This window comes from Cygnus olor, chromosome 6 (assembly GCF_009769625.2).
Source record: "Cygnus olor isolate bCygOlo1 chromosome 6, bCygOlo1.pri.v2, whole genome shotgun sequence".
Taxonomy (NCBI): Eukaryota; Metazoa; Chordata; class Aves; order Anseriformes; family Anatidae; genus Cygnus; species Cygnus olor.
In genome coordinates, this window is record NC_049174.1 from 12033223 (window position 1) to 12060442 (window position 27220).

The 27220-nt window shown below is 39.9% G+C and overlaps 1 protein-coding gene across 1 annotated transcript in view; it reads left to right on the forward strand.

Annotated features, from left to right (window-relative positions):
• Nucleotides 1-27220, forward strand: part of PCNT (pericentrin) — a 102894-nt gene that overhangs the window by 43933 nt on the left and 31741 nt on the right. The window contains exons 24-34 of the mRNA XM_040560982.1: nt 1344-1490; nt 4324-4475; nt 5437-5651; nt 6120-6331; nt 8102-8264; nt 9384-9527; nt 15277-15506; nt 15967-16086; nt 16619-16639; nt 20745-20972; nt 26046-26216. Of these exons, the coding sequence (XP_040416916.1) occupies nt 1344-1490; nt 4324-4475; nt 5437-5651; nt 6120-6331; nt 8102-8264; nt 9384-9527; nt 15277-15506; nt 15967-16086; nt 16619-16639; nt 20745-20972; nt 26046-26216 (1803 nt within the window). The remainder of the gene's footprint in view (nt 1-1343; nt 1491-4323; nt 4476-5436; nt 5652-6119; nt 6332-8101; nt 8265-9383; nt 9528-15276; nt 15507-15966; nt 16087-16618; nt 16640-20744; nt 20973-26045; nt 26217-27220) is intronic.

Sequence of the window (27220 nt, forward strand, 5' to 3'; positions counted from 1 at the left end):
TGGTGAACGGAGTGAAATCCAGCTGGCAACCTGTCACCAGTGGTGTTCCCTAGGGGTTGGTGTTGGGGCCCGTTCTCTTTAATATCTTTATTGATGATTTGGATGAGGGAATTGAGTGCACCCTCAGTAAGTTTGCAGACGACACCAAGGTGGGGGGAAGTGTTGATCTGCCAGAGGGTAGGAAGGCCCCACAGAGGGAACTGGACAGGATGGGTTGATGGGCAGAGGCCAACGGGGTGAGGTTCAACATGGCTAAGTGCCGGGTCCTACACTTTGGCCACAACAGCCCCATGCAGTGCTACAGGCTTGGGGCAGAGCGGCTCAAAAGCTGTGCAGAGGAAAAGGACCTGAGGGTGCTGATTGATGCTCTCCTGAACATGAGTGGGCAGTGTGCCCAGGTGGCCAAGGAGGCCAATGGCATCCTGGCTTGTATCAGGAATAACGCAGCCAGTAGGACCTAGTGAGGGCTGATCCTGGCTCTGGTGAGGCCGCACCTCAAGTACTGTGTTCAGTTTTGGGCCCCTCACTACAGGAAAGACAGTGAGGCCTTGGAACGTGTCCAGAGAAGGGCTGCAAAGCTGGTGAAGGGCCTGGAACACAAGTCCTATGAGGAGTGTCTTTTTTTTTTTATTTTTATATTATTTTATTCCTTGGGGAAAAAAAAAAGCTGTTTTCTTCACTTATCATTATAGAAAAAAAAAAAAAAGCATCTTTCACCCTGAAGTTTATTGATGTTCATATATGTGAACTTGCATATATTTTTTGTAGTGTGATCATGACAACTCATTCCCCAGTTCGGATCGTTGCAGGGTTCATTTTAGCCTCTTCATGAAGGGATCCCTGGGCCTTGTTTCATCTCCCTTATTTGCTGATTCACAAGTGGGTCATATCTAGAGTAAATACATTCTTCTGAGGTAGGCAAGTTACACTTTGTAAGTTTACAATTTGTTCTTGAAAATCACTTGTCCTGTGTGGAACTCAGTGCTATGTATATTGTATTACTTGCAGTTGATGAAAGTGGCATTTGTCTGTCTCCATCTATCAGTTTTCTGTTTCTCATTACTATCTCAGCAATTTTAAATGACAAAGGTCTTAGGAAGTGCACTCAGGTAGTTAATTTATTTAACTAGTCTTAAATCATAGTTTTGTCGTTAAAATCATAGTTTTGGCGTTATTTTGTTGATATGGGGTGTTAACTGTGTAATTTACTGCTAATTAATCTGAGAAGTAAGGCTTTGTGTATTTAAACAAAAAAGGGGGAATGTGTTGATGTGTATGGCTCTTTTCGTTTGCTTTTCTCGTTTATTTCTCTCTGTAATTCAAATTATATGTCACTAATGCAGGAGGAATTTGAAGCTGAAAAAACAGTGTCACTACATGAGAAGGTGCAGGTGGTAATTCAGGAGAGGGAGAAGGCACTGGCTGCTTGCCAGAAGGAGAAGGAGACATTATCAGCACAGCTACAGGAAAAAGCAGCAAGAATTATCCAGGTGTGTGGAAAATATTTTAAATCTAAATTTTGGTTGTCGTGATTGTATTTTAACACAGTGCTTTCACCTTTCTCAAGATATATGTAGAGAGACTATGGGCGTAATTCTTGTGATTGCTAGTTTTCAAGGTATAAAAAATATATCATGGATTCTGTGTCTGAACTGGAGTGCTATGGTAGTCATGTAGAAATTGAAACTGGGTAGTAACTTGAAAACTGCCCTTTTACAAGAGAACGTTGGATGTTTGCATTTTGTCTATGTACTGATGCCATTTGTTTTTATTGCATTTTTTTCCCCTAGAAAATAGTGTTCTAGCTTTTGTTAGACCCACTGACCTATAATTTGAGGCAGATAAGACAGGCAACTGAAAAGTATGGATCCAGAAGTGGCAAAGACAATATTTGTTTGCCAAACAAAGCAAAATCTTATGCATCCTATAAAGCAAAACTAAAAGCTTTCTGGGTAACCTAGATTCAGCTTAAGATATGGAGGAACAGCATGAAAAGGGTGTTTGTCTTACACTTACAGAAATGTAAATTGTTTTCTGTGATTTAAAATAATAGCTTTGAGTTTTACTTCGTTATTATCTTCTGTTTTGAAAATATTGATGTCTTCTTGCATTTCAAAAGGCTCTGACCAAATGTAAATTTGGTGTATTGGAATGTTCTGTTAGACTTTTACGGCTAGCAGGAAAACTGAGAAGTGGTAGGAGTAACGTTAATGCATTTCTTACAGTAGGTGAAAATCTTACTGTTTTCCTGTTGTTCATGCAAGATTTAATGAGAGGTGAGAAAGTTGGTAGGGAAGTAGAACGCTTTTCTTTCCTTGCTGTGCTGTCCCAAATAGATATTTTGATTAATTTGTTGGCTTACTTTTGAGACAGTTTGTAACAAAATAGTACCAGTTTGGTAGCAAAATTTGGGAGTTAGGGGTGTGCGTATAAACCAGTATAGATACTTATTTATATTGTTAGTGGGATAAAGGTGTCATCTGGAAAGAATTATGGGGAGACAAGGCACTTTCTAGAAAATCCTTTCACAGAGCTTATAAAGGAAAGAAGAAAAGTGGCTGAGTGGTTATACTGTATCAGGTTGCTGTTCAGGTTTGTGTTCTAGTGTCAATTTATTCTTAGGATATTGCTTTGCGTTTTTAAGGCATGAACAATGAAAGCAATCTGAAAGTAAGGTAAGTTTTTACAAGTTCTTGTACTGCTTGTGTGCATTGAGTCTGAATGCAAATGAGGCAGCCTCTTGAAGTAAAATCTGCATGAGAAAAGAACTTTAAAAACTCATACAATTTTAGCCTTCCTGCTGACACAGTGAAAACTCAATAACCAAAATTATTAGGCAGGTATTCTTTATTACGGCACCGGGTCTGTGGGGGATTGCTCCGCCTAACACACAAACACTAAGGGTTACTGGCAGTGTGCTTATATTAGTGGGACAAATACATGTTAACTTCATTTCCCATAACTCTCCTGCATATTCATCAGGTCTCCAAAGAATCATTAACATAGGTTCCCGCTCCTATTAGCATGCGTACTAGAGTCATTGGGTGGTTGTCCAGCGTACTCTGGTGGTCTTTTGATGAAGGCCAGAAGTCTTCCTTGCTGCTAAATTCCCGACCCTTCATTTCTTTGACAGACTTCAGCAGTCAAGCCAGTTCTTTCTGATTCCGTTATCTATGCATACAGTCTTCTACTTCCTTATCTTTGGGGTCATTAACATACAATTGTGCTAGCTAAGACCTACAGAATCAACATCCTTTATCTTGTTCCCTGTCTCACTGCTGTCCATTTCTAGTAACTTTGGAAGCAAGTTTTCATAACAGGTGATGATTATGTGACTATACAGAAAGTAATGGAGGGTAAGATCACAGAGTCACAGAATGCTAGGGATTGGAAGGGACCTTGAAAGATCATCTAGTCCAAGCCCCCTGCTGGAGCAGGAATACCTAAATCACATCACATAGGAACGCGTCCAGGCAGGTTTTGAATGTCTCCAGCGAAGGAGATTCCACAACCCCCCAGGCAGCCTGTTCCAGTGTTCTGTCACCCTCACCGTTTGAAGAAGAAAAAAAAAAAAAGCTTTGTCTCATATTTAAGCGGAATCTCCTGTGTTCCAGCTTGCACCCATTGCCCCTTGTCCTATCATTGGATGTCACTGAGAAGAGCCTGGCCTCATCCTCCTGACACTTGCCATTTACATATTTATAATCGTTAATAAGGTCAACCCTCAGTCTCCTCTTCTGCAAGCCAAAGAGACCCAGCTCCCTCAGCCTTTCCTTGTAAGGGAGATGCTCCACTCCCTTAATCATCTCTGTGGCTCTGCAGTGGACTCTCTCAAGCAGTTCCCTGTCCTTCTTGAACTGAGGGACCCAGAACTGGACGCAATATTCTAGATGTGGTCTCCCCAGGGCAGAGTAGAGGGGGAGGAGAACCTCTCTCGGCCTACTAACCACAGCCCTTCTGATAGACCCCAGGATGCCATTGGCCGCCTTGGCCACAAGGGCACAGTGCTGGCTCATGGTCATCCGGCTGTCCACCAGGACCCCCAAGTCTCTCTCCCCTTCTCTGCTCCCCAGTAGTTCAGTCCCCAACTTATACTAGTGTCTGGGGTTGTTCTTGCCCAGATGCAGGACTCTACACTGGCCCTCATTATATTCCATTAAGTTTCTCCCTGCCCAATTCTCCAACCTGTCGAGGTCTCGCTGGATGGCAGCACAGCCTTCTGGCATGTCAGCCACTCCTCCCAGTTGTGTGTCATCAGCAAACTTGCTGATGGCGCAAAAGATCACTGATTTGTCTGGTGCATTGTTATTTTATTTTCCACAGCTGGAAAAGGAAGTCGAATCTTTAAATCATAAGATAGAGGAGACCAACTGTGAGCTGGAGACACTTCTACAGCAGCGGGACAGAGAGAACCAAGAAGGAGGGAATTTGATAGTCATGTTGAGGTCTGATATTGAGCAGTCCAAGGATGAAAGGTTTGTCCATCATGGGTCATATAATGCTTATTGGTTGTTTTTATTTTTCTCACTTTTTCACAAATAACTAAATTAAGCCAATTTAAATTAACAGAGTAAGATAATGATAGTATTGGCTTTATTTGCAAACATGTTTGAGTTCCGTCACTACCAATCTGTGTTGATATGGAGAGCAAGTTTTTTTTCCTACCTTCCCTCCCTCCCCCTGGCCCCTTGTGGTCTGACGGAGACTTTGGTGTTTTGGGGTCCCCACTGTCTGTAATCTTGGCAAAAGCTAGGAAATACAGAAAGCGCCTCTTTATTCTAGAAACTTTTCAGTGCAATGTACATCACCGATATGTGATTGGAATGTGTGGATTAGAGAGAAGCTGTCATGCTGAATAATCTTCTAGAAGAATTCCATTTCTCACCTTTTTATAAACAAACAAAAAAAAACTTGCTTACTGTTTTGTAAACTTGCAGGGCTTAGTGGAGCTTCCATTCCATTGTTTGGTTTCCTTTAGGATATTAAAGTATGACAGACTACTAGTTGTTGGCTGTTCTGTGCCTGCCTTGGGTATTTCTGCTTATTTGTTCAAACTGTCATGAGTACCTGTAGCAGGAATTATACAATGTTGCATGCTTCAGAAGTCGTATCAATATTTTCTTCCCCTAGTTATTTTAATGTCACAGGTACTGTAGTAGTAAACATGTTTTCCCTGCTGGTGCTTGCATAGATAGGAAGCCTGAGATGTTTCTGACTGCAGTATGATCTCTCCATCCACTTATGGAGAAGACAGGTTTTTCGAGTCTGCTCTGTGGAAAAATGGCCTTTTTTGTGAATCATCTGAATCATCTTCACTGATAATTGTCAAACTATGGCAAGATACCTAATTTAGACTGTCAGGTTTTCAGTAGGTTTGAAGTCTCTTCAAAACAAGTATATGCATTTTTTGCCATGTTCCATGTATTTTTGTTCTAGGAAGAAAATGCAGGAATCTTATCAGCATATTTTGAAATTGCTTATGGAGTTGGTGAAGGCTACAATAGCTATTGAGGACCTTATCTGTAGCAAGATTGGTCTTTGCCTTGATGACAGTTTGGCTTCTGGAGATTCTAGGGAAGGTCACAGTATTATGGAAGAAATGGGATTTGCACAATATTTTAAAGCCAAAGAGAAGCATCACCTAGAAAAATGTGAGTACAAATCAGCATAACTGTATTTAGTTGATTCATGTTCTTGAAAAAATGACTTTTCATTTCATGTTATATGAAGGAGGCTCTGAATGGGTATCTCTTATGTTTTTTTCTTTGTTTCAAAGTTTTTCCACACTTAAGATAGTATCTATCAGTGTTCTTTCATTTTAATTTTTAGTAGTGAAAATACTAAACTGTGACTTGAGAAGGCTGAATGGATTATAGGACAGGAAAGATTAATTTGATGGATATAGAACCTCAGTCCCTCTTGTATATAGCGCAATATTTCCAGGCATTATGAAAGACTGTCTTAATATGTCAGCATGGAGTTATTTGATGTTTACAAGTTTTTTTACCTTGTAATATGTCTTCAGGATTAAGCAGTATTGCTGGCTGATGTCAGTTGTTATTTGAGTGGCCGGTTCTGTGTCATTTTCCTATGTTTTTAAATAGATTGCTTATTTTCAGTAGATGAACAGCTTGATGAAACTCTCACAGAACACAACCAGCTGTCTCCAGTGAGTGAAGAGGGGTCTGAGTTGAGTCAATACTTATGTGAAAGTGTTTTTGTGAAGCCAGAAATGGCATGTGAAAATGAAGAAATGGTTATGAAAATTAGTCATCGTTTGCGCACTGCGGTGGAAAAAATGTTGGAACTTGTTGCAGAATCAACTAAAGAAGTAAGATAATGTCTTTACCTGTACAGAGGTATAATTATTCTGAAAATGTGAAATCTGTTTTAATGCTTGTATATTTAGCACCTTGTGGGATTGGCTACCATGAGGAAAAATATCTTTTCTAAATACATGACACATTATCAGTAAAGGGAAGCATGTAAATCCCCTGCTTCTTACAATGAATATTTGGTCTTTATTTGAGTATTTCTTATAAATGAGAGTTAATGTGTTTTTTTTGTTTTGTTTTGTTTTTTTCTTAGAGGAGATCCTGTATGAAAGAGATAAGTTGGTTGCCTTAAGTAAATTTAAACTAGTATTTTGGATGCATTTGGTAACTTCTGGAGAACAGAGTTAAATGTGATAAAACCTCTCAAAAACTTGACATTGATGCTTTTTCAACACTGATGAGTAGATTAAAGAAAATTCAGTCCCATCTTAAAATATGTTAGGAATATGTAGATGGGAGCAGGCAAACATCTTTGTAATTATATACTACTGAGTTTTAATAAGAGGAGCTGGACTCAATATCACAAAAGAATTTCAGTATTTCCCTACTGAGATTACTGTCAAGATATTCAGCTTTGGGAATAGGCATCATAAATCTGAGGTAGGTGCCAGAGTACTCTATACATTTAGAGGACTTAATTCAGTATAGTAATTGGTATGAGAAAAGAAGCCCCTAATTTAAGAGAAAGTATGAAGGGAAAAATGTCTGAAATTAGTCTTCCTTTTAGATGCTTATCCCTGGATTGCACAGAATACCGATGTGAAATGTTATACTCATGGTCCTTAAAAATCCTTTCTAGAATGAGGTGATGCTGCTTTTGGGTACTGATGCAAGTTTAGTACCATGTAGCCAACTTGTTAAAGAATTTGCCTAAGCCATGGCAGATCTAGATTCTAGGTCACCTTCATCAGCTGCATTCAATCATACTTTGCTCACTTCTGTGAAATGTCTTAATCTGCTGGGATAGGTGCCATATCTTGGAAACCAGATGATGCATTTACTTCACTGTCTGTTAGTGAGCAAGACAGAAGGAGAGGCTGAGGTCGCTTGGTTTCTTCAACCTGGAGGAGACTGAGGGGAGACTTCAGGATGGCTTGCACCTTCCTCACAAGAGGAGCGGAGGGACAGGCACTGACCTCTGGTGACCAGCGACAGGACCCAAGGAAATGGCATAAAGCTATGACAGGGGAGGTTTGGGTTGGATATAGGAAAATGTTTTCTTCACTGAGAGGATGGTTGGTACTGGAACAGGTTCCCCATAAGAGTGGTTGTAGCACCAAGCCTGCTGGAGTTCAAGAAGCGTCTGGACAATGCTTTCAGACTGATTATTAGGTAGGTAGATTATCAGGTCTGATTATTAGGTAGTCCTGTGGTGTTGGACTCAATCCTTGTGGGTCCCTTCCAACTTAGGATATTCTATGATTGTTGAATTTAATAAGTGCAAGGATGCTTTGAACCGTAGATGGTTCAGGGAGTTGAGCAGCCTGGCCAACAGAGAGATATCTCTTTATGCACAGTAAAGAAACTTATGTGCCTAAAGAAGTTTTGCAGTGAAAATACAAGTATGTGAGTACATGGAATCACTAGAATGCCCAGGGGTCTCGGGCAAAAACAACCCAATACTAAAACAAAACTTCAAAAGCTGGCCCTTAATTTTTGATAGTTATTATGCATTAAGGGTAAGGTTTTTGTTTAAATGCCTGTAGTTATCATTGCACTGCATGTGCATCCAAGTTCTCATGCTAAGTGATATTGCTCATTTTTAGCTGGAGAAAAGGCATGAAATCCATGCGCAATTTGAAGATGAATTCAGCCGCCAAAATCAGGAGACTGCTCAGGTGGTTAGTCAGCACCAAGAGCTAATGGAGTGCCTAACTGAGGAAAGTGAGGCCAAGAATCAGCTGGCACTAGAACTTCATAAAGCAGAGGGTAAGAGAATGAAGCCAATATGAAGAGATTTCTATGTCACTTACTCATAACTCACTCCTCCAAATATGTATGATATGCGTTTCATTGTTGCTTGCCTGTCTGTAATCTATTTTTTGCATTTCAGATTACTTGGTTACTTGAAGCATGGATTGTTTCTTTCAAATCTAGTACTTAATTTACTTTAGCAGATTTGTATTTCCCTGGGGCAAATATGATAGTGTTTAGTCCTATACTTATTCGATTGACTGCATGTGAAAAACACCTTAATTTTTAAAACAGCAGTTTGTATTCCTGCATGTCTAAACATGGGAGTTTGGATTATTGTAAAGATGATGTACTCCCGGTATAGATCTGCCCACCTGTATGACCCTGGAAATGTTCAGCATGAACTAAGCAATGTTTGATGGTAGTACAAGCATAAAGAGATTCTAGAGGAGACATGAAGGCTGAGGCTGTTGATCTCAACACTATCACAGGCTGCGTATCATTAGACTTATTCCCCTTTGTGAAGATTAAGACCTGAAGTATGCTGACTTGGCCTGTATTTTTTGCCTTTATGCAAGGGAATCTTTTATGGTTTCCATGTTCTAGAACTTAAGTCCTTAAAGTTGATCTTCTCTTCCTAATCGTGGCATCTGCCTTCCATTCCTCTTCAGTCATATTCCTTTAGGCTTACGTGGTCTCCAACATCCTGTTTCCTTTCTTTCTGTGAATCATTTGTGGATTTATTGGGCTCTGAATCTGGCACTTGATATTACTTTTTGGAGAGTTTCTATTTCTTTGAAGGTTTGTCCCCTGTAGAGGACATGTCAGGCTGCCCTACATTCTGAGGTGATCCCAAGCCATCAAGGCTTGATAATCCCCATGTACATTCCACTTTTTTTGAGGAATTTTGTGACATGACAGCCTCATAAAATCTATTAGAGTATATAACTGGTACATTTTTTTCCTCAAGATACTTCAAAAAGCCTAGCTACAGTGTAAGTTTGTCATCTTGTACTTCCTTTCTACATCATTCCATTCTTTGTATTAAATTGTTTACTCATGTTTTCAAGCTGTTTTTTTTCCAATAGATGAGTTTGTCTGCTGCTTTATTTGCATTCTGACTTGGGATTTCAGGCATTATTGAAGGCTATGTTGCAGAAAAAGCTGCATTGGAGGAGGCTTTGAATCTGAAAGAAGAATCTGAGCGTCGCCTTGTTGTAGAGCTGGAGAATATGCGTGAACGCTTCCAGGAGCTAACCCAGGAGCAGGCAATTCTTGGTGAGGAGTGGTTCTAACGGTATTAGTGAATTATTGTCCTGATCTCACTATCCTTCTCTGTTCTGCTTTTTGACTCTGCACTGAACATTTCAAATAGTGCAATCAGAATACTCAATATTGAATCGGAATGTTGTACATGTGTCAGTATTAAAAGTTGTGTTTATCTCTGAGCTGTCATATGACATATCAATAATATATTGCTGTTATGATAGAAGAAAACGTGTGTGAGATCACTAATCAATTGTCCTGGCTTACAGAATCTACAATTGTTTGCCACAGTAAGCAGAGGAAAAAGTGGGGGAAGGTCTGTTATCCTCAGTGGAAAGACAGAAGAACATAAACTGATTCAGGGTCCATAATTGAAACTGAAAGCATGTCATTCTTGCTCTAGAATAGTGATTATAGTTTCCCAAAGGAAACACAAAGTTGTTCTCTGATACTGTCAAACACAAGTACTTTTCTGGCTGTCATGGAAATGTATGACAGACTGCAAACACTGTAAATTGTGCCAGTGCTTTGAATCCCACTGGACTGAACCCTGCTTTGATTACCCTGACTGGAACTAAAAGGGGGGTTAAGGCATTAAGTATTCCATCTCAGTCTGGGAAAAATAGTGAAGAGAGTATCAATTGTTTTATGAAATGCATGACTAGTCAAGAATGTTCATAGAATCACTTAGGTTGATGTTGCAACAAACTTCAATGATTAAAATGTAAAAGTATTTCTTTGGTAGTTCTAGTCCAATTATAGGCATGGGTTGACTGATATGGTAAGGAATTTTGTGTCCTAATTAAGATGAAGTGGTTTTTTGCTGAATAAAAGGAACTGTCTGTGTTATGCATGAATTTCCAGTGGTTTAGAATGGATCAAAGTATCCTGTTCTTGCCTTGTACATGTGTCTGTTTTTGATTTCTAGGAACACAAATATAGCACAGAAAGAAGGATCAGGTTTGTAATATGTGTCTTTTTTCCTGGTCTATGTTGCTTTAACACTGAGTGAATGAATTAATAGTTTTGATATTATTTTTACAAAGAGGAATAGTACTTCATAAATAGGCCCAAGAAATTACTGTGATTTTGAGTATCTTGGAAAAAAAAAAATACTTACGTGACTAATCAGAAAAGAACTATAAAACTAAGAGTATTCAATTTACTGATCAGTGCTTTAGGGAAAAAAAAGTGTTTTGCTGCTGTTGGGTTTAAAGTGCATTGTGCCATTATCATCATGTTTGACAGCTTTCTTTTTGCTGTTGAGGTGATAGTGCCTTTTAAGCTTGCTGTGAACTTCTCATGATATGTAGTGGGCAGTTGAAGTAGTTAAAGGGGGGGAGAGGAGAAAAAAATCAATTGAAGTAATAAAATAGAGCTAAAAGATACTGTGAGAACTGAATGAAGTCTAGAGGAGATGAGAAATGTAATTGAATGGATAGGTAGATCAGAAAAAAGAAGGGGGAGGAGAGTAGAATGATGAAGGATGGTTATGGGAGAAAAGAAACAGAAAACAAGCGAGAAGGACCCATAGAGTTTTACACCGACTTTGGAAGTCTAATGCTGAAGTAAAATTTGCAGACGCAAAATGGAATGATGTGCCTTTTTTTACTAAACAGAAGTGTGCCTACCTTATTCCTGAGTAGCAAACTTCTAGGTCTGATAAATTCATAGCTGCCACGATTTGGTTTTCTGGTCTACACAAAATATCATTTTCTTAACACGTTCTTTAATTCTTATTATTTATACACACACATCTGGTAAGTTCTCTGGTGTATTTGCCCCCCTCCTCTTCCCGAAGGTTATGAGCTGGATATACCAAGTGTCTTGGGTGGATAAGGAAGAATTATCTAGATACATTCCAGTTAGAGCAAAAAAACTGCATTGGGCTGTCTTGCCAGTTACTATATTTCTATTCCTTCAGATCTCCCTCAAACTTCTTATTTAACATATTTTTTTAACCACCTCACTGAAATTTGCTGCTGTCCACTTGAGGAGGGAGAACATATAGCCTGTTTGGTTAGTGTGTCTGGGGATTTCTGTTTTCCTAGTAGCTGCGTTCCAGGCAGCTTATTAGAACTGGAACAGTTGTTTGTAATAAGTTGTGAGCTCTAAAATTCACCCTCTTTCCCCCACCCAAGCCTTCTATGGTACTCTTCCTCTAGTTTGAAATTTTTTAGTATGTAGAAAATATAATTAAAAATAGTATTTGGAGTTGATTTGATATGGCTTATTCCTTGAAAAGCTGACACCTCCCCTCTTTTGTTTTTTTTGATGCATAGCACTAATGTGAGTAGAATGGCCTTGCTAGTAAAATGCACTTAAAGTGGAGCTTGGCATTTGCTAATGATGATCGTGCCAGGACACTGCCGAAGTGGAATTGCGTGATTTGAATTAACATTAATAAAATAGCAGGTTTGTCCCAATGATAAGCAAATGTCTGGTCTGATGATCTAGTCATGTTGCTTGAAACTACATTTATACACTTGGGGAACGTGTGCTTAAAAAAAGAAATTGTTGTTTGAACAGACTACGCTTATTGACACTGCCAAATTTTGGTAAGTGCTTTCTACTAATCATTTTCAATTTCAAGTAAAATCTGTTAGGCTAGCTACTTTTTCCACTAACTTGCATTTCTGTCTGAGGAGGTGTCAATAACTATTTCAGTTTTATCTAATCGTCATTTTGTTTCTCAGAACGCAATAGCCCTGTTTTTCAAGTTAAAAAGAAGCCATCAACTCATTAATTACCATGTTACTTAGAATATGGAAGAAAAAATTCCTGTGCTCATTTTCAAAAGAGAATCAGTTCTTCCCTTAGGGGGCCAGTCCATATATGTGTCCTTGCTGTGGGTATACATATATCTGTATGCAGTATGCTTGTGTTTTGCCATCTGTTACGCACTAGGTGTATGCAAGTGGATACAGCAGAGTGCTAATTTATTCCGGTCTCTCGCATGGCAAAACACTGCTCTTCATAGAAGATATTCTCCGTTGTGCAGCTATGGCTTGCATATATTGCTTGCTCAGTTGCTTAATAGAACTGAGGCTGTCCTTGGCATTTACTGGACCATCTGTTTCAGCCCTGGATAACTTGCTCTGTTGCATCTCTTGATGACAGGATGCTCTTGTAGCTCACTGCCCAAGTAGGTTGTGAGAGAAATTGGTTTGGCAGAGTCTCTTTGCTTGCTTGTATGCATTCTGCAGAGCTTGAGTTACATCTGCAACTCAATGAACATTTGATCTGGAAACACCAGAGCTTAATTCATGTGATTATCAATGGCACAGTCCTAATGCGCTCAAATGTTAAGGAGCATGGCATAATGATTGCATGGTTGCTGTTATTTTGTAGGCATCTGAGATGCCACTGCTAATAATCATAAGTTTGCAAAATCAGTGCCTGGAGTGAAATTTTGTTGTAATATATTTGTAGACTATCAGTCAAAGACAAAAATAATTTAGCAGGAGTGGAGCTTTTTAAGATATTGTAGTGTACATGTATATCTGCTTCTCCAGTGGTTCCTTAAAGTCCTTTGTTAATTTTGTGATCTGTATTTTTCAGCCAGGAGCAAACTTAAAATGTCAGCACAAGCCTTGTGACAGTGTAACTGTGTGTAAGTGAGGGAAGAGCACCTAGCACGTTGTCTCACGTGACTGCAAAACAAAATGTTTTTTTTTCTTCCAACTGGTGCATCTTTTGCTCTCACATTGTCAATGTACATTAATGCTACACATCTTCAAGAAATCAAGTTAATGATATGCAATTTTGTCACTGAAAGCATTAGCCATTTCAATCGGTTTTGAAAGTTAACGTGGGTAGCTTTTTTTACTGGGGGGTAGCAAATGGTTAAAGAATTTGATACAGTTCCATATCTCCTGAATTTTCTCTCATTCAATTAATTTTTACCTTGCATGTCTTAATATCCTCTTAATGTGAAGGAAGCACAGCTAACTACAGTAAGAGACCAGGGTGACTGAATTATGGAACAGTAAGGTTGCTATGGACCTCAAGATCTCATTTAGATCACATTTTTGTCCCCAGATAGAACCTACTTGTTACCTTTTTCACCGTCTTAATTTCCAGAGACAGACTTCAGTCTCTGCAGTCTGTTCAAGTGCTTCATTATCCTTATTGCTGTGACAGTTTCACCAATTTTTAATGTAAATATTATTGCTGCATTTTAGGTTTGTGACACACATCCTCTTAAATGTGAACACAGAAATGTTTGTTTCTTTGCTTATTCTGAAGCATATATAAATTTAATTAAAACTATGAGTATTGAAGTAATAGTAAAGATGTTATAATGAAGGTACAGTACTGCCTTATTTTTGAAGTTTGTAACAGTAACTTGGAAAGGAATTAAGCCAAAAATCATGTGGATTGATTTGATCATGCTTGGAAAAGGGAATTCTGCCATCCTGGGAGCCAGTCTAGAATGATCGGTTAAGGTCCTTGCTGGAATCATAGACTTACATTTCTCCTCTTTGACTGAAAATATTTCAGATGGAAAAAAATGGAGCATTTGAAAAGTGAAATAATGAGTTCTTGCAAGACTTGCAGTAGGTGACCCTGCTTGGTAGGGGGGTTGGAGCAGATGATCTCCAGAAGTCTCTTCCAACTTCAACCATTCTATAATTCTTTGACTTTGCATTAAATAGTGAATAGCCAGACTCTATTTTTGTGTTTGGGTCATTTTTATCTATAATCGCATCAAAATAGTTTTACTCCTACTTTTGTGCTCATTCACATCAGTCTTGGTTTGGGTCACCTAAAAAGTGTATCCAACTGGTTGACAATACAGTTTATAGGTATAAATCAGCTTTGGATAACTTGAGCTTTGCACATTTTCATGGTTATGGTATTTCCACTATCTGTATAGCACAAATGTGACATCTTTTTCCCAGGTGTTTCTTGCCTTTGTAGTCTCAGAACTGAATTGATTTTCTCCAGGCATGATCTTTCTGTGTTTTAATCTCCACTCAAATTCAGGAAAAAGGCTAACTTTGCATTCATACAGCAGCTAGCTTCAGGGTAAGGCTGGGCACTATTGGCCACTGTGTAGATGGGCTGGGTGTTGACTCCACAGCATGGACATCAGCAGCAGTATCCAGTACAGCATGAGGTAGAGGAGTAATTGAGAGGTTAACCTGAGATTAGATGTTGGAGGTCTAAGAGGATCCTAGCATAACATTTTGGAGGAATTCAGAATTCAGTATTAGAAGGCTTGGTTTCGAAGAGATTTTAAGCAAGGTGGGACATTGGGATGGAAGTGGTGGCATGGACTTGAGATAAAATAGTGAAGAATGGGGTAGTTGGAAGGATGTATTTGTGAGACTGAGTGGCTGAATTTGGTGTGTGGGGCTTAAACATGGGGTTGGAGCACATCTGGAATGAAATGAATTTGTAGGAGTGAGGATCTTGTGTGCTTTGCAAAGAACCTCTGGGGCAGGAGGGGTGTGGAACTGGGTTTGAAAGGGCAGAGACTGAGGGAGGGAGTTTGAATGACTCCTAGTTAGGAGTCATTTTCTTTTGTAAATATGGTAGTCTTAACAAAGAGATTTTTAAATTTTTAAGGACACGGTGGGCAGCCAAGTATCTGACTTTCTTTTGTGTGTCTTTTTAAAACTTCTGGGGATGGTCAATTTGATTTTGTTGCTCTCAAAGTACCTGAACGTAATACTTTAAATTCAGAATGGCTTAGGGTTTTTTGTTGTTTTTTTGTACTCTACTCTAATAACCTTTTTATTTTTGTGTTCTTCAGGTCTACTCAAGGAAGTAGAATTTTTAGCAAAGGAGAAATTAGAACTTCAGTGTCAGGCAGAGAAGGACCATTCCAACTTACGCTCTCAAATGAAAGTTTTGGAGGTGGAACTGGAAGAACAGCTGCATAGTAATCAAGACCTGGCTAAGCAGTTACTGGAGGTTGCTGAATTAAAACAGCAAATCCAAGTCCTTGAAAAACAGCTTAAAAAACAGCGGCAATTCATGGACGTAAGCAAACTTGATATCATGCTTTCATGGTTTTGGATGTGATAAATATTCTTAGTTTGTGATCGTGACTTGGAAGATGGTTCCTAAAATATGATGCTTCTTCTTTTCTTTAAATCTTGATCTTGATATTCTAGTCTTGCAAGACTAGACTTAAAAGAAAGATGGGAAAAAATAAATCTTTTTCTGTAATATTATGAGACAATTTTTCCTTTTTTTTAAATTAATTGCTGATGTTAGTTTGTATGTACATTGGAGTCAATTTTTTGTCTTCCACTAAAATTTTAGCTAAACTTTACTTCAAAAAGCTTTTAGTTACTTGTAAGTGAGCATAGCTTCTTCACAGCATTAAAAAAACAAAACCAAGTAAATTTAAAAAAATAAAGATTTTTCTTTTTCTCAATATTTTAATGAAATTAAGAGTTTCTAAAAAGGTTTTCATTTTCTCTGTCTGGGTCGGTAGGAACAAGCTATAGAAAGGGAACATGAACGTGATGATTTTCAGCAAGAAATTCAGAAGCTAGAAGAACAGTTAAAACTTTCAGCAAAATTGCAGACTTCAGGAGAGCTGAGAAAGTATGGGGTGAGTAAAATCACGTTTAGTGGTTAATGGAGGCTTACTACAATTAAATGCCAAAAACTGTATCTGCTTTCGGGGACTGGCTCTTGAGAGACTTCTTTCCTGTTGTCCAACAGAGCAGGTTCAACTGCCCCCACACCCTTTACATGCGCTCCATGTCTTGGCTACATTTAGGGGTGATGGATTACTTGTATTACTTAAAGAGGTAGAAATAAATGTTTTATTTGAACCTGTGCATTACAGTAAACGTTCACAGCCTATGCATCCAGTTTACGTAACTATGGAGGAGAAGAATACAGACACTCTGCTCTACAAAGCACGTCTGAGGAAAAGCTTCTGGGTTCCAAACTGGTTTAATTTTTCCAGCTATACCAGTTCTAATAAAAGATATTTTGTCTTTATGTCATGTCCTATTTAAGCTTATAAATCAGTCCTTTTGTTCAGATGCTTGTTTGTTTGGTACTTGGTTTCAAAGATTAACTTTTGTTTTTCTTGTGTTTTTTTCTTTTTTTTTGCATAAATGAACATTATACAGAACTATGAATTGATTCTACAGGTAGGGAAAACAACATGAACATGTCTTTAATCTTTCTTTCCTTTTCCTTTCAATCTCTTCTACTAGATATTATTAGATATACTTTTTTTCCCCTGTTCTTCCTTTGTCAAGTGTGCTTCAGCTTGACTCAGAGATAAGGATGCAGGTTTTAGAGTGGCAGAATTCTTGCAGGGGCTGGGAAACTGCTTTCAACTTAATTTCCTGTCCATAAGTACTTGATTGTTGTGAATGGAGTACTGCATCCAGTTCTGGGACCCTCAGAACAAGAAACATGTGGACCTTTTAGAGTGGGTACAGAGGAGGACCCCAAAGATGATTAGAGGTCTGGAGCACCTCATCTATGAAGAAAAGCTGAGAGAGCTGGGGATATTTAGCCTGTACAAGAAAGTGTTCTGGGGAGACCTCATTGCAGACTTTCAGTATTGAAAGGGGGCTTACGAGAAAGATGAAGAGAGACTTTTTACAAGGGCGTGTAGTGATAGGACAAGGAGTAATGTTTTTAAGTGAGAAGAGGGTAGATTTAGGTTGGTTATAAAGAAGAAATTCTTCACTATGAGGGTGGTGAGGCACAGGCACAGGTTGCCCAGAGAAGATGTGGATGTCCTATCCCTGGAAGTGGTCAAGGCTGAGGTTGGATGGGACCTTAAGCAACCCAGCCTAATGGAAGTTGCCTCTGCTCATTGCAGGGGGGTTGGAGTTAGATGGTCTTTAACGTCCCTTCCAACCCAAATCATTCCAGAATTCTTCTGGCCTGTTGTTCAGATATATTATATTCAGTTACTTACATTAAAAGTGCCTTTTGGCATGCAAGGGGAAGCTGAGAAATATAATAAAGATAATGGAATTATGATGATATACTGTACCACAGCCTTCAGCTTTTGTTTGTGGCACTGCTCTTAATGAAACTTCAATGTGTATACTAGCTAATTTTCTCTCCATCAATTCATTAATGTGCAGTCTATGAAATTAGAGATGAGGAAGAGGCTGAGGTGCTCAATGCCTTCTTTGCCTCAGTCTTTAGCGGCAAGACCAGTTGTTCTCTGGATACCCAGTACCTTGAGCTGGTGGAAGGAGATGGGGAGCAGAATGTGGCCCTCATAATCCACAAGGAAATGGTTGGCGACCTGCTACGGCACTTAGATGTACGCAAGTTGATGGGACTGGATGGGATCCACCCAAGGGTACTGAGAGAACTGGTGAAAGAGCTGACCAAGCCTCTTCACATCATTTATCAGCAGTCCTGGCTATCAGGGGAGGTCCCAGTTGACTGGCAGCTGGCAAACATGATGCCCGTCTACAAGAAGGGCCGGAGGGTAGTCCCGGGAAACTATAGGCCTGTTAGTTTGACTTCAGTGCCAGGTAAGCTCATGGAGCAGATTATCCTGAGTGTCATCACGTGGCACTTGAAGGGCAACCAGGCGATCAGGCCCAGTCAGCATGGGAATATGAAAGGCAGGTCCTGCTTGACAAACCTGATCTCCTTCTATGACAAAGTGATGCGCTTAGTGGATGAGGGGAAGGCTGTGGATGTGATCTACCTTGACTTCAGTAAGGCTTTTGACACCGTTTCCCACAACATTCTCCTCAAGAAACTGGCTGCTCGTGGCTTAGACTGGCATACACTTTGTTGGGTTAAAAACTGGCTGGATGACCGGGCCCAAAGAGTTGTGGTGAATGGAGTCAAATCCAGTTGGAGGCCGGTTACTAGTGGAGTCCCCCAGGGCTCAATACTAGGGCTAGTTCTCTTTAATGTCTTTATCAGTGATCTGGATGATGGGGTCGAGTGCACCCTCAGTAAGTTTGCAGATGACACCAAGTTAGGTGTGTGTGTCAATCTGCTCGAGGGTAGGAAGGCTTTGCAGGACGATCTGGATTGGCTGGACCAATGGGCTGAGGCCAACTGTATGAAGTTCAACAAGGCCAAGTGCCGGGTCCTGCACCTGGGGCACAACAACCCCAAGCAGGGCTATAGGCTGAGAGATGAGTGGTTGGAAAGCTGCCTGGCAGAGAAGGACCTGGGAGTATTGGTTGATAGTCGGCTGAATATGAGCCAGCAGTGTGCTCAGGTGGCCAAGAAGGCCAACAGCATCCTGGCTTGTACAAGAAGCAGTGTGGCCAGCAGGGCTAGGGAAGTGATTGTCCTCCTGTACTCGGCTCTGGTGAGGCCGCACCTCGAGTACTGTGTTCAGTTTTGGACCCCTTGCTACATGAAGGACATGGAGGTGCTCGAGCGAGTCCAGAGAAGGGCGACGAGGCTGGTGAGGGGTCTGGAGAACAAGTCTTACGAGGAGCGGCTGAGGGAGCTGGGATTGTTCAGCCTGGAAAAGCGGAGGCTCAGGCGTGACCTTATCGCTCTCTATAGGTACCTTAAAGGAGGCTGTAGCGAGGTGGGGGTTGGTCTATTCTCCCACGTGCCTGGTGACAGGACGAGGGGGAATGGGCTAAAGTTGTGCCAGGGGAGGTTTAGGTTGGATATTAGGAAAAACTTCTTTACTGAAAGGGTTGTTAGGCATTGGAATGGACTGTCCAGAGAAGTGGTTGAGTCACCATCCCTGGAGGTCTTTAAAAGACGTTTAGATGTAGAGCTTAGTGATATGGTTTAGTGGAGGACTTGTTAGTGTTAGGTCAGAGGTTGGACTAGATGATCTTGGAGGTCTCTTCCAACCTAGATGATTCTGTAATTCTGTGATTATGTAAATCAGTGCTATAGAAGCAAATGCTGTATAAACAACTGAATCTTTGGCAGAGTGAATTTTCCATGCTGAAAGACACCAGATTGTCACTTGCCTTCTGTAACCTCTGATAGGAGTTCATTAGATTTTGTTAGAAGTAGAGAGATTACATATCATTCTGTACCCATCTTGGCTTCTCATTTACTTGAATACCGTGCATTATGACTTTCTGAGTCTGTATCACACATATAGCCTACATGTTCTTTGTATTGTGGCAAAGATCAGAAAAAGAATGGCAGAGACTTTGCTTTGAAGGCCATGTGACTTGTTGAAGATACGTCCTTACCCAGAAGGTAGGCCTCTGTGGCAGTCTTTCCTTAAATCTTGAACATACAGAATCATAAAGGATGTGTGTAAAGTTATTCAAAGTATGTCAGACTGTTCAGGCCATTACCTTGCTTTTCATTCAAGATTGTTAGATGGATGATAGCTGTTTACGAACCACTAGTGTTTATGTGGCTTAGTAAAGGGAAAGTTCTGAAAAACATAGGACTAGATGATGTAACTATTTGCAACCTCTCTCAAAAGGATTAAAACTTAAATGGAGAAAGGGACACAATGGAGGTAGCTAAGCACATGACATTTGTGGGTAGGATGAGGTATGTCTGCAGTCTGCCAAAACACATCAGAACGGTTCTTATACAGTTGCTTAATGAATCTGTATTGTCAATAACTGCTTACCTTGCACTGAAACAATTCAGTTCATTTTAAGTTTTAATTTCTGCATGTAGTAGTTAGAGGTTCATAGTTTTTCCCTTTGCTCTTTGAGGTATATGAGCAGGATTGTTTTGTGAAAAAGTGCTGACTGGTGCTTGGAGCTACCATCTGAGAGTTTTCCGTGGGGGTGAAGGTTGTGAAAGTGTTTCCTTATCTGCAGAATTGCAGCACGAGCTTTCTGGCAATGTGATATTAGACGTTGATTAAGTTGCATAGTTTTCTTTCAATTCTTGGTATTTTCTTTCAAACTGCGGTTTCCAGAAGTAATAAAAAAGGGTTCTGAGGTTGTAGAAATACATCCAGTGCTATTAGTAATAATCCATTTAATCTTGTTTTTTATCTTAAATCAAATAAAGTTCACTCTAGTCCCAATGCTCATCAGAAGGTATACTTCCTTGCAGCATTTTGCTAGAATACTAAAAATATAAAGTGTGTGTAATCAGTTGTGTACTTAAGAGCCACTGCATTTGGAAAACAAGACTTCAGGAAGTTACTTTTTCATCCTTTCTCCACATCTGATTTTATTCTTTTCTGGGATCTTAGTATTAGTTTAGTTCATAGTAGAATTCTTCATGCTTAGCCATGAAATGACTCTTGCCTCCAACTGGAAGCTTAGTATGTTGCCTGAATATCTGTGTAATGTGTTTTCCGTACAGGTAGACTCTCTGCAAGCAGAAATAAAAGAGAAAATGGATGATTACAATAAGCTGTTATTAGAAAAGGAGGAAAAGCATCAAGAAATCATAGCTCGTGATAAAGAGATAGAAAAACTGGTGGCACAAGTTCAAGAACTGGAGCAGAGCAGTACTGAAGTCTCAAAGACCGTTAACTACTTGGAACAACAACTACAGAAAATGAAGAAAGTAGAAACCGAATTAAAACAGGTAACTTTAAAATACTTAGTTAATTGGAAAGACATTAGGCAGACAATTTCTTTGTAGCAAATATCAATGACTCTATTAATAGTGTTCTTTGAGACTATTCCTTGCATTCAAGGGTGAGTTAAAGCATTTTATTAGTGGCAGACATTGCAGCCAATGTTTTAAACAACCTATGCATTTATGGACCATTAGCTGACTTATTATATTGACAGTTGTCATGTTTCAGTGGATCAAAGGTTTTCTTCTCTGGAAGTTCCTGAGAGATAGTATTACTGAATATTAAATCTGGTGGGTCTTCAGTAAGCAACTTTGTTAAAATCATATAAGCTTAACCAGTAGCTCTTCTTACTATATGCCACTGGAGCCAGTTTTTTTGGCATGCTCCCAGAATTTGTTTTGTTACTACAGCAGATTTAAATACAGCTTAATTAAAGGAATTACATACTGTTTAGCAAAATTGTCTCCTCACAAACATCTGAATAACCTTTCCTGCCTTGTTTCCTACCTAAATATTTGTTTCCTCCCAGCAATTTTCCTTCAATAAATGTTGTTTGTGTGTCTGTCAAGTTTGAGGATTTGAGAGTAGCGTGATCTAAACTAAATATTCTCTATTATTCTGTAAATAGTTGCTTCCATTATTTTTTACTTTAAAAACTGAACAAAATATTTTTGTTTTAACTTAAGCTGAATGTGATATAGAGTAGCCAGTTTTAGTGTAAGTACTAATATTACTATTTGGCACTTGTGAGATTGTATCTGGAGAATTGTTCAAGACTCCCCTGAACAATAAAGACAGAGGAATACTAGATCAAGTTTAACAAAGGTCCATCAAGATAAGATGGTTGGGGGACTGAAGTAAATGATTTATGAAGGGAAGCTGAAAGACAGGGTTTGTTTGTCTTTGTGGAGATCATATTGTTGCCAACAACCATATAATGTGAAGCTATAGAGAATATGAAGCCTGACTTGGGTTGCATGCTGAAAGGATGAAAAAACACAAGCGTAAACTGCAACGAGGAAAATTCCAACTAAATGGCAGTGGGAAAAGTCATACTGGGGTCAGTCAACATTTGAAAAAGATATTCAGACTGGCATTGGTTTCTCTGAAATGTCTAGAATTTGGCTGTCCAAGGCCCTGACCAGAGCCAAGTTTGTTCTGCTGTTAGAGGTTGAACCAGAGAACTCTAGAGACCTAAGCTATTTGGTAATTTAATACAAATACATGAAAGCTTTTTTTTCTGTTTAGTTTGCCTTGGAATGGACAGACTGCAATACTCTTGTCCCTGAAATTTTGCTTTTTGTCCAGGCTTTCTTTTATCCATGTGAATTAAAAACATTTTTAGCTCTCTGAATGTCCTAGTCAATTGGTTGTTCTTAAAAATCATAAGCCAAATTTAGACTCTTTCGAGAAACTAATTCACCAGTTTTAAACAAGGTTGCAGCTTTGAATTTATTAACTGTAGTGATTGTAATATTTTGACATGAAGCAATTTTGTGCAGAAAATAGATGTCGAATGAGCTCTCGATGATTGCAAGTCACGAAGTTTTTCTATAAAAATACATTTGATTTGAATGGCAACTATAATTTTTACTACCCCCAAAATTTCAACAAACAAAAATATAGGCACTGCAGCTAACAGAGACTAGTGCTAATAAGAAATAGGCCTTGGAAAGAATAACTTTGAATATGGAACTGTATCTTTTTGTGAAGAACAGTGTCTTAATTCACAGTTACCATATCTATTTATCATGTCATCTGCCTAGAGTAGGTATTCCTTGTTCTTTTCTGGCCCAATATGTTTCAGTTGCCCAGGTTGTTGGTATATAACATTGATGGTTTTGGTTAGGGTTGTGCTGGGAGAGGCTTGGTCCTTCTGAGTTGATGGCCGATTCTTTTGCTTTGAGGTCTTGAAAGTGGGACTCACTTAAGGAGCCTGTTATCCTTATCCGACATGTTTTGGAATCAGGAAAAGGTGGTACCACAGTATGCCCTAACTTCACAGGCATCCAGAATCAGGTTTTACATTGATGCTTTGCATAAAGCTCTGTTTTTTGCCTGGGTTGCTGCTTGCTTTTGCTGGGTCACTGTTATGACCTTAGAACGTAGCAACAGAAGAATGTTAAGAGAAACATCACTCTTGTGTGCAGAACTGTGCAGACACCATGACACACTTGTAGCTCTGCTGTGCAATAAATGGAAGAACATCTGAGGGGAAGTGGCCTGGTTCTGCAGTAATCCAGATTTGCATGTAGTTATTGGGAGCTTTTTGTGAGTGATCAAGATGAGCTTCAGAATGGTGCGGATAATGTCTGTCTTTCAGTTGACATCAAAACTAAAGATAGACACCAATGTTGTTTGGGTTTCATCATAGTGTATGGCAGCAAAACACTTGAGGGGCTGGTTAATATCACAGATACTGAGTGATGGAAAGAAAAATTCATCATACCTTAACTGGCTGTATCCCCTGTAATTTCCCCTTTCCTCTCGTGTGCTTTGTGTATGTGGGGACTGCCCCAGAGCTGCCAGAAGGCTATTGGGGACTGCTTAGAGGCTGGTGGGTGGAAGTCCAACGGACTCTTCAGTATCTGCATGAAGTTTTGGGCACCTTTTTTAAATACGTGTTGTTGGGCATGCTGTTTTGGTAGCGTGGTACAACATAAACTTTCTAATTTTTTTTTACTTTTATTGATGTCTCTTTCATTTTAAGATCAGAAGATGCTATCCATGTACTCTGGGTCTTAGTTCTCTTTAATTAGAGAAAAGATAGTCAATTTATTTTTGGCAAATTATATAACGAATCTAAAATAATCCTTCTATTAGAGGTATGTTTATTGAGCTATGGTCAGAATAAGTGTTGAAGAGGCAGTTCCTGCCATAGGTTTCATGTCCAGCTTTCCTTTATCGTTTTAAGTACAAATATGTATGCGTGCTATTTGGATGACTTCGCAAGTGAAGCTTTCTATGTTGGACTGACCCAGATCCTAAGGACTGTGTTAGAACCACAGAGAGGACTGAAGGAGAAGTTTTAAAAAAATAAATAAAGGAAGAAAACTCTGTCAACTTGTCAGACCACAAATCTGACGCAAAAAATGTAGTGCTGGTGCTTCATTTTTTGGTTTATCATGATATATTTAGTAGGTGTTTGGTCTACCCAAAACTCTCCACCTCTTACATTTAGCTTGGCAAATATATGGTACCATAATCAATTTGGAAATGGCTACAAGAGCAAGATGTTTAGATTATTAAACAAATATACAGTACACTGTATAACAGAGAAAGTATAGTACCACCACTGATTGCTAAATTTTTGGATGTTAAACTTAGATTAGAAAAAATAAAGGGGTAAAAACCTACAGGTGAGCTAAAAACATTCAGTTATCAGAATCACAGAATCATCTAGGTTGGAAGAGACCTCCAAGATCATCTAGTCCAACCTCTGACCTAACACTAACAAGTCCTCCACTAAACCATATCACTAAGTTCAACACCTAAACGTCTTTTAAAGACCTCCAGGGATGGTGACTCAACCACTTCCCTGGACAGTCCATTCCAATGCCTAACAACCCTTTCAGTAAAGAAGTTTTTCCTAATATCCAACCTAAACCTCCCCTGGCACAACTTTAGCCCATTCCCCCTCGTCCTGTCACCAGGCACGTGGGAGAATAGACCAACCCCCACCTCGCTACAGCCTCCTTTAAGGTACCTATAGAGAGCGATAAGGTCACGCCTGAGCCTCCGCTTTTCCAGGCTGAACAATCCCAGCTCCCTCAGCCGCTCCTCGTAAGACTTGTTCTCCAGACCCCTCACCAGCTTCGTCGCCCTTCTCTGGACTCGCTCGAGCACCTCCATGTCCTTCATGTAGCAAGGGGCCCAAAACTGAACACAGTACTCGAGGTGCGGCCTCACCAGAGCCGAGTACAGGAGGACAATCACTTCCCTAGCCCTGCTGGCCACGCTGCTTCTTGTACAAGCCAGGATGCTGTTGGCCTTCTTGGCCACCTGAGCACACTGCTGGCTCATATTCAGCTGCCTATCAACCAGTACTTCCAGGTCCTTCTCTGCCAGGCAGCTTTCCAACCACTCATCTCCCAGCCTATAGCCCTGCTTGGAGTTGTTGTGCCCCAGGTGCAGGACCCGGCACTTGGCCTTGTTGAACTTCATACAGTTGGCCTCAGCCCATCAGTCCAGCCTATCCAGATCCTCCTGCAGAGCCTTCCTACCCTCGAGCAGATCGACACGCACCTAACTTGGTGTCATCTGCAAACTTACTGAGGGTGCACTCGATCCCCTCATCCAGGTCATCGATAAAGATATTAAAGAGAACTGGCCCTAGTATTGAGCCCTAGGGGACTCCACTAGTGACTGGCCTCCAACTGGATTTGACTCCATTCACCATGACTCTTTGGGCCCGGCCATCCAGCCAGTTTTTAACCCAACGAAGCGTACGCCAGTCCAAGCCACGAGCAGCCAGTTTCTTGAGGAGAATGTTGTGGGAAACGGTGTCAAAAGCCTTACTGAAGTCAAGGTAGATCACATCCACAGCCTTCCCCTCATCCACTAAGCGCATCACTTTGTCATAGAAGGAGATCAGGTTTGTCAAGCAGGACCTGCCTTTCATAAACCCATGCTGACTGGGCCTGATCGCCTGGTTGCCCTTCAAGTGCCGCGTGACGACATTCAAGATAATCTGCTCCATGAGCTTCCCTGGCACTGAGGTCAAACTAACAGGCCTGTAGTTCCCCAGGTCTACCCTCTGGCCCTTCTTGTAGATGGGCGTCACATTTGCTAGCCGCCAGTCGACTGGGACCTCTCCTGATAGCCAGGACTGCTGATAAATGATGTGAAGAGGCTTGGCCAGCTCCTCCGCCAGTTCTCTCAGTTCGTTTATTTTGCATTCCTCCGCCAGCTCTCCAGTTCGCTTATTTTGCATTCCTGTCTTTATAGATATGGTATTAATATTTTTGTTCTTACATTGGGGTTTTTCAGGGATAAAGAAGTATTCTGGTAGGATTATTCTGTCCAGATGGGTTTGTATATTGACAGCAATTAACTCTAACATAAAAATTACTTTGCAGGATAAAGAAGCATTGCAACAGCAGCAGTACAATAACCTTATTCAGATCTCTGCCCTACAATCTAAATTGGATGAAGCGAGGCACAGAGTACTCACAGAAGGCACTTCTGACCAAGGGCTGAAGGAACAGTTACAGGCAGAACAGGAAGCACTTGAGAGGAAAGAGGGAGAGGTAATTTGAGTTTTGTTAGTGTTCTGTAGATTTTGGGGTCGCTCACATAAATCTAGAATCATTTTGTGCAAAGTTGTAGCTGAGAATTTAAGCCATTCAAAAATCAAATGACGAAAGTTCTTGTAGTAAATGTGCCTTTTTGACTTGTATTCTCTGTGGTTTGGTGTTAACTAAACTTCGTTTTTTTTCTTTGTTTTATTGTCCCTTTGTCTGTCTGTCTCCCATTCCTCTGGAAATTGTCTTGCGATGATTCACATCAGCTTTGATTGATCAATTGATCAATTTCTGTTGTAAACTGATTTTCCTTTCCTCCCAAAGTTGAGGTGCAGCAGGAAACAGATACATTTTTGTTTCGCTTTGAGAGTAAGCGATGATCCTTTTAAGAACAGGAGGGCCAATGATGCATAATGGTGTCATCTGACCCTCTACAATTTGTGGGGCAGAGAATTTTAGCGATGAGTACTTATACCAAGCTAAGCTAAAGTGCAATATAACTGATAACATTATTTAGACCTTTTTTGGGTGCACGTGTACAGATGTGTGCACACCAACACACTCATCCCACGTGCAGTATTTTTATGTAATTTTGCATAATTACTTTTGCTTGTGTAATATACAAACATACAGTCCAATTTAGGATGTGTAAAGAAAATAAAGCATGGATGACCCTCCAGTTAACTCTACACTTTTGTTTCAGGAGCAGTAAGCTAATAAAAACTCATTTTGTACACATTGAAGTTTTGTATCTCTAGAAGTCTTATTTCAGGAGTCACCAGTCCTTCTTCTTAAAGCACTTGAACCTTGCTACACAATAAGGCAAGAGAGAAAAACTGTGAGAAATGTGTAGTTATTGACTCTTACAGGGCGAAGTTGTCAATGTTCAGAATTTTTTTGATAGTTGTGTACTGGGATTAGCACTGCAGTGCTAATTTCCCTCTCTTAAGAGGAGGAGAATGGTGTTTGGGTTACTGCTTATGATTACATTAAACATCAAATGCTAACAT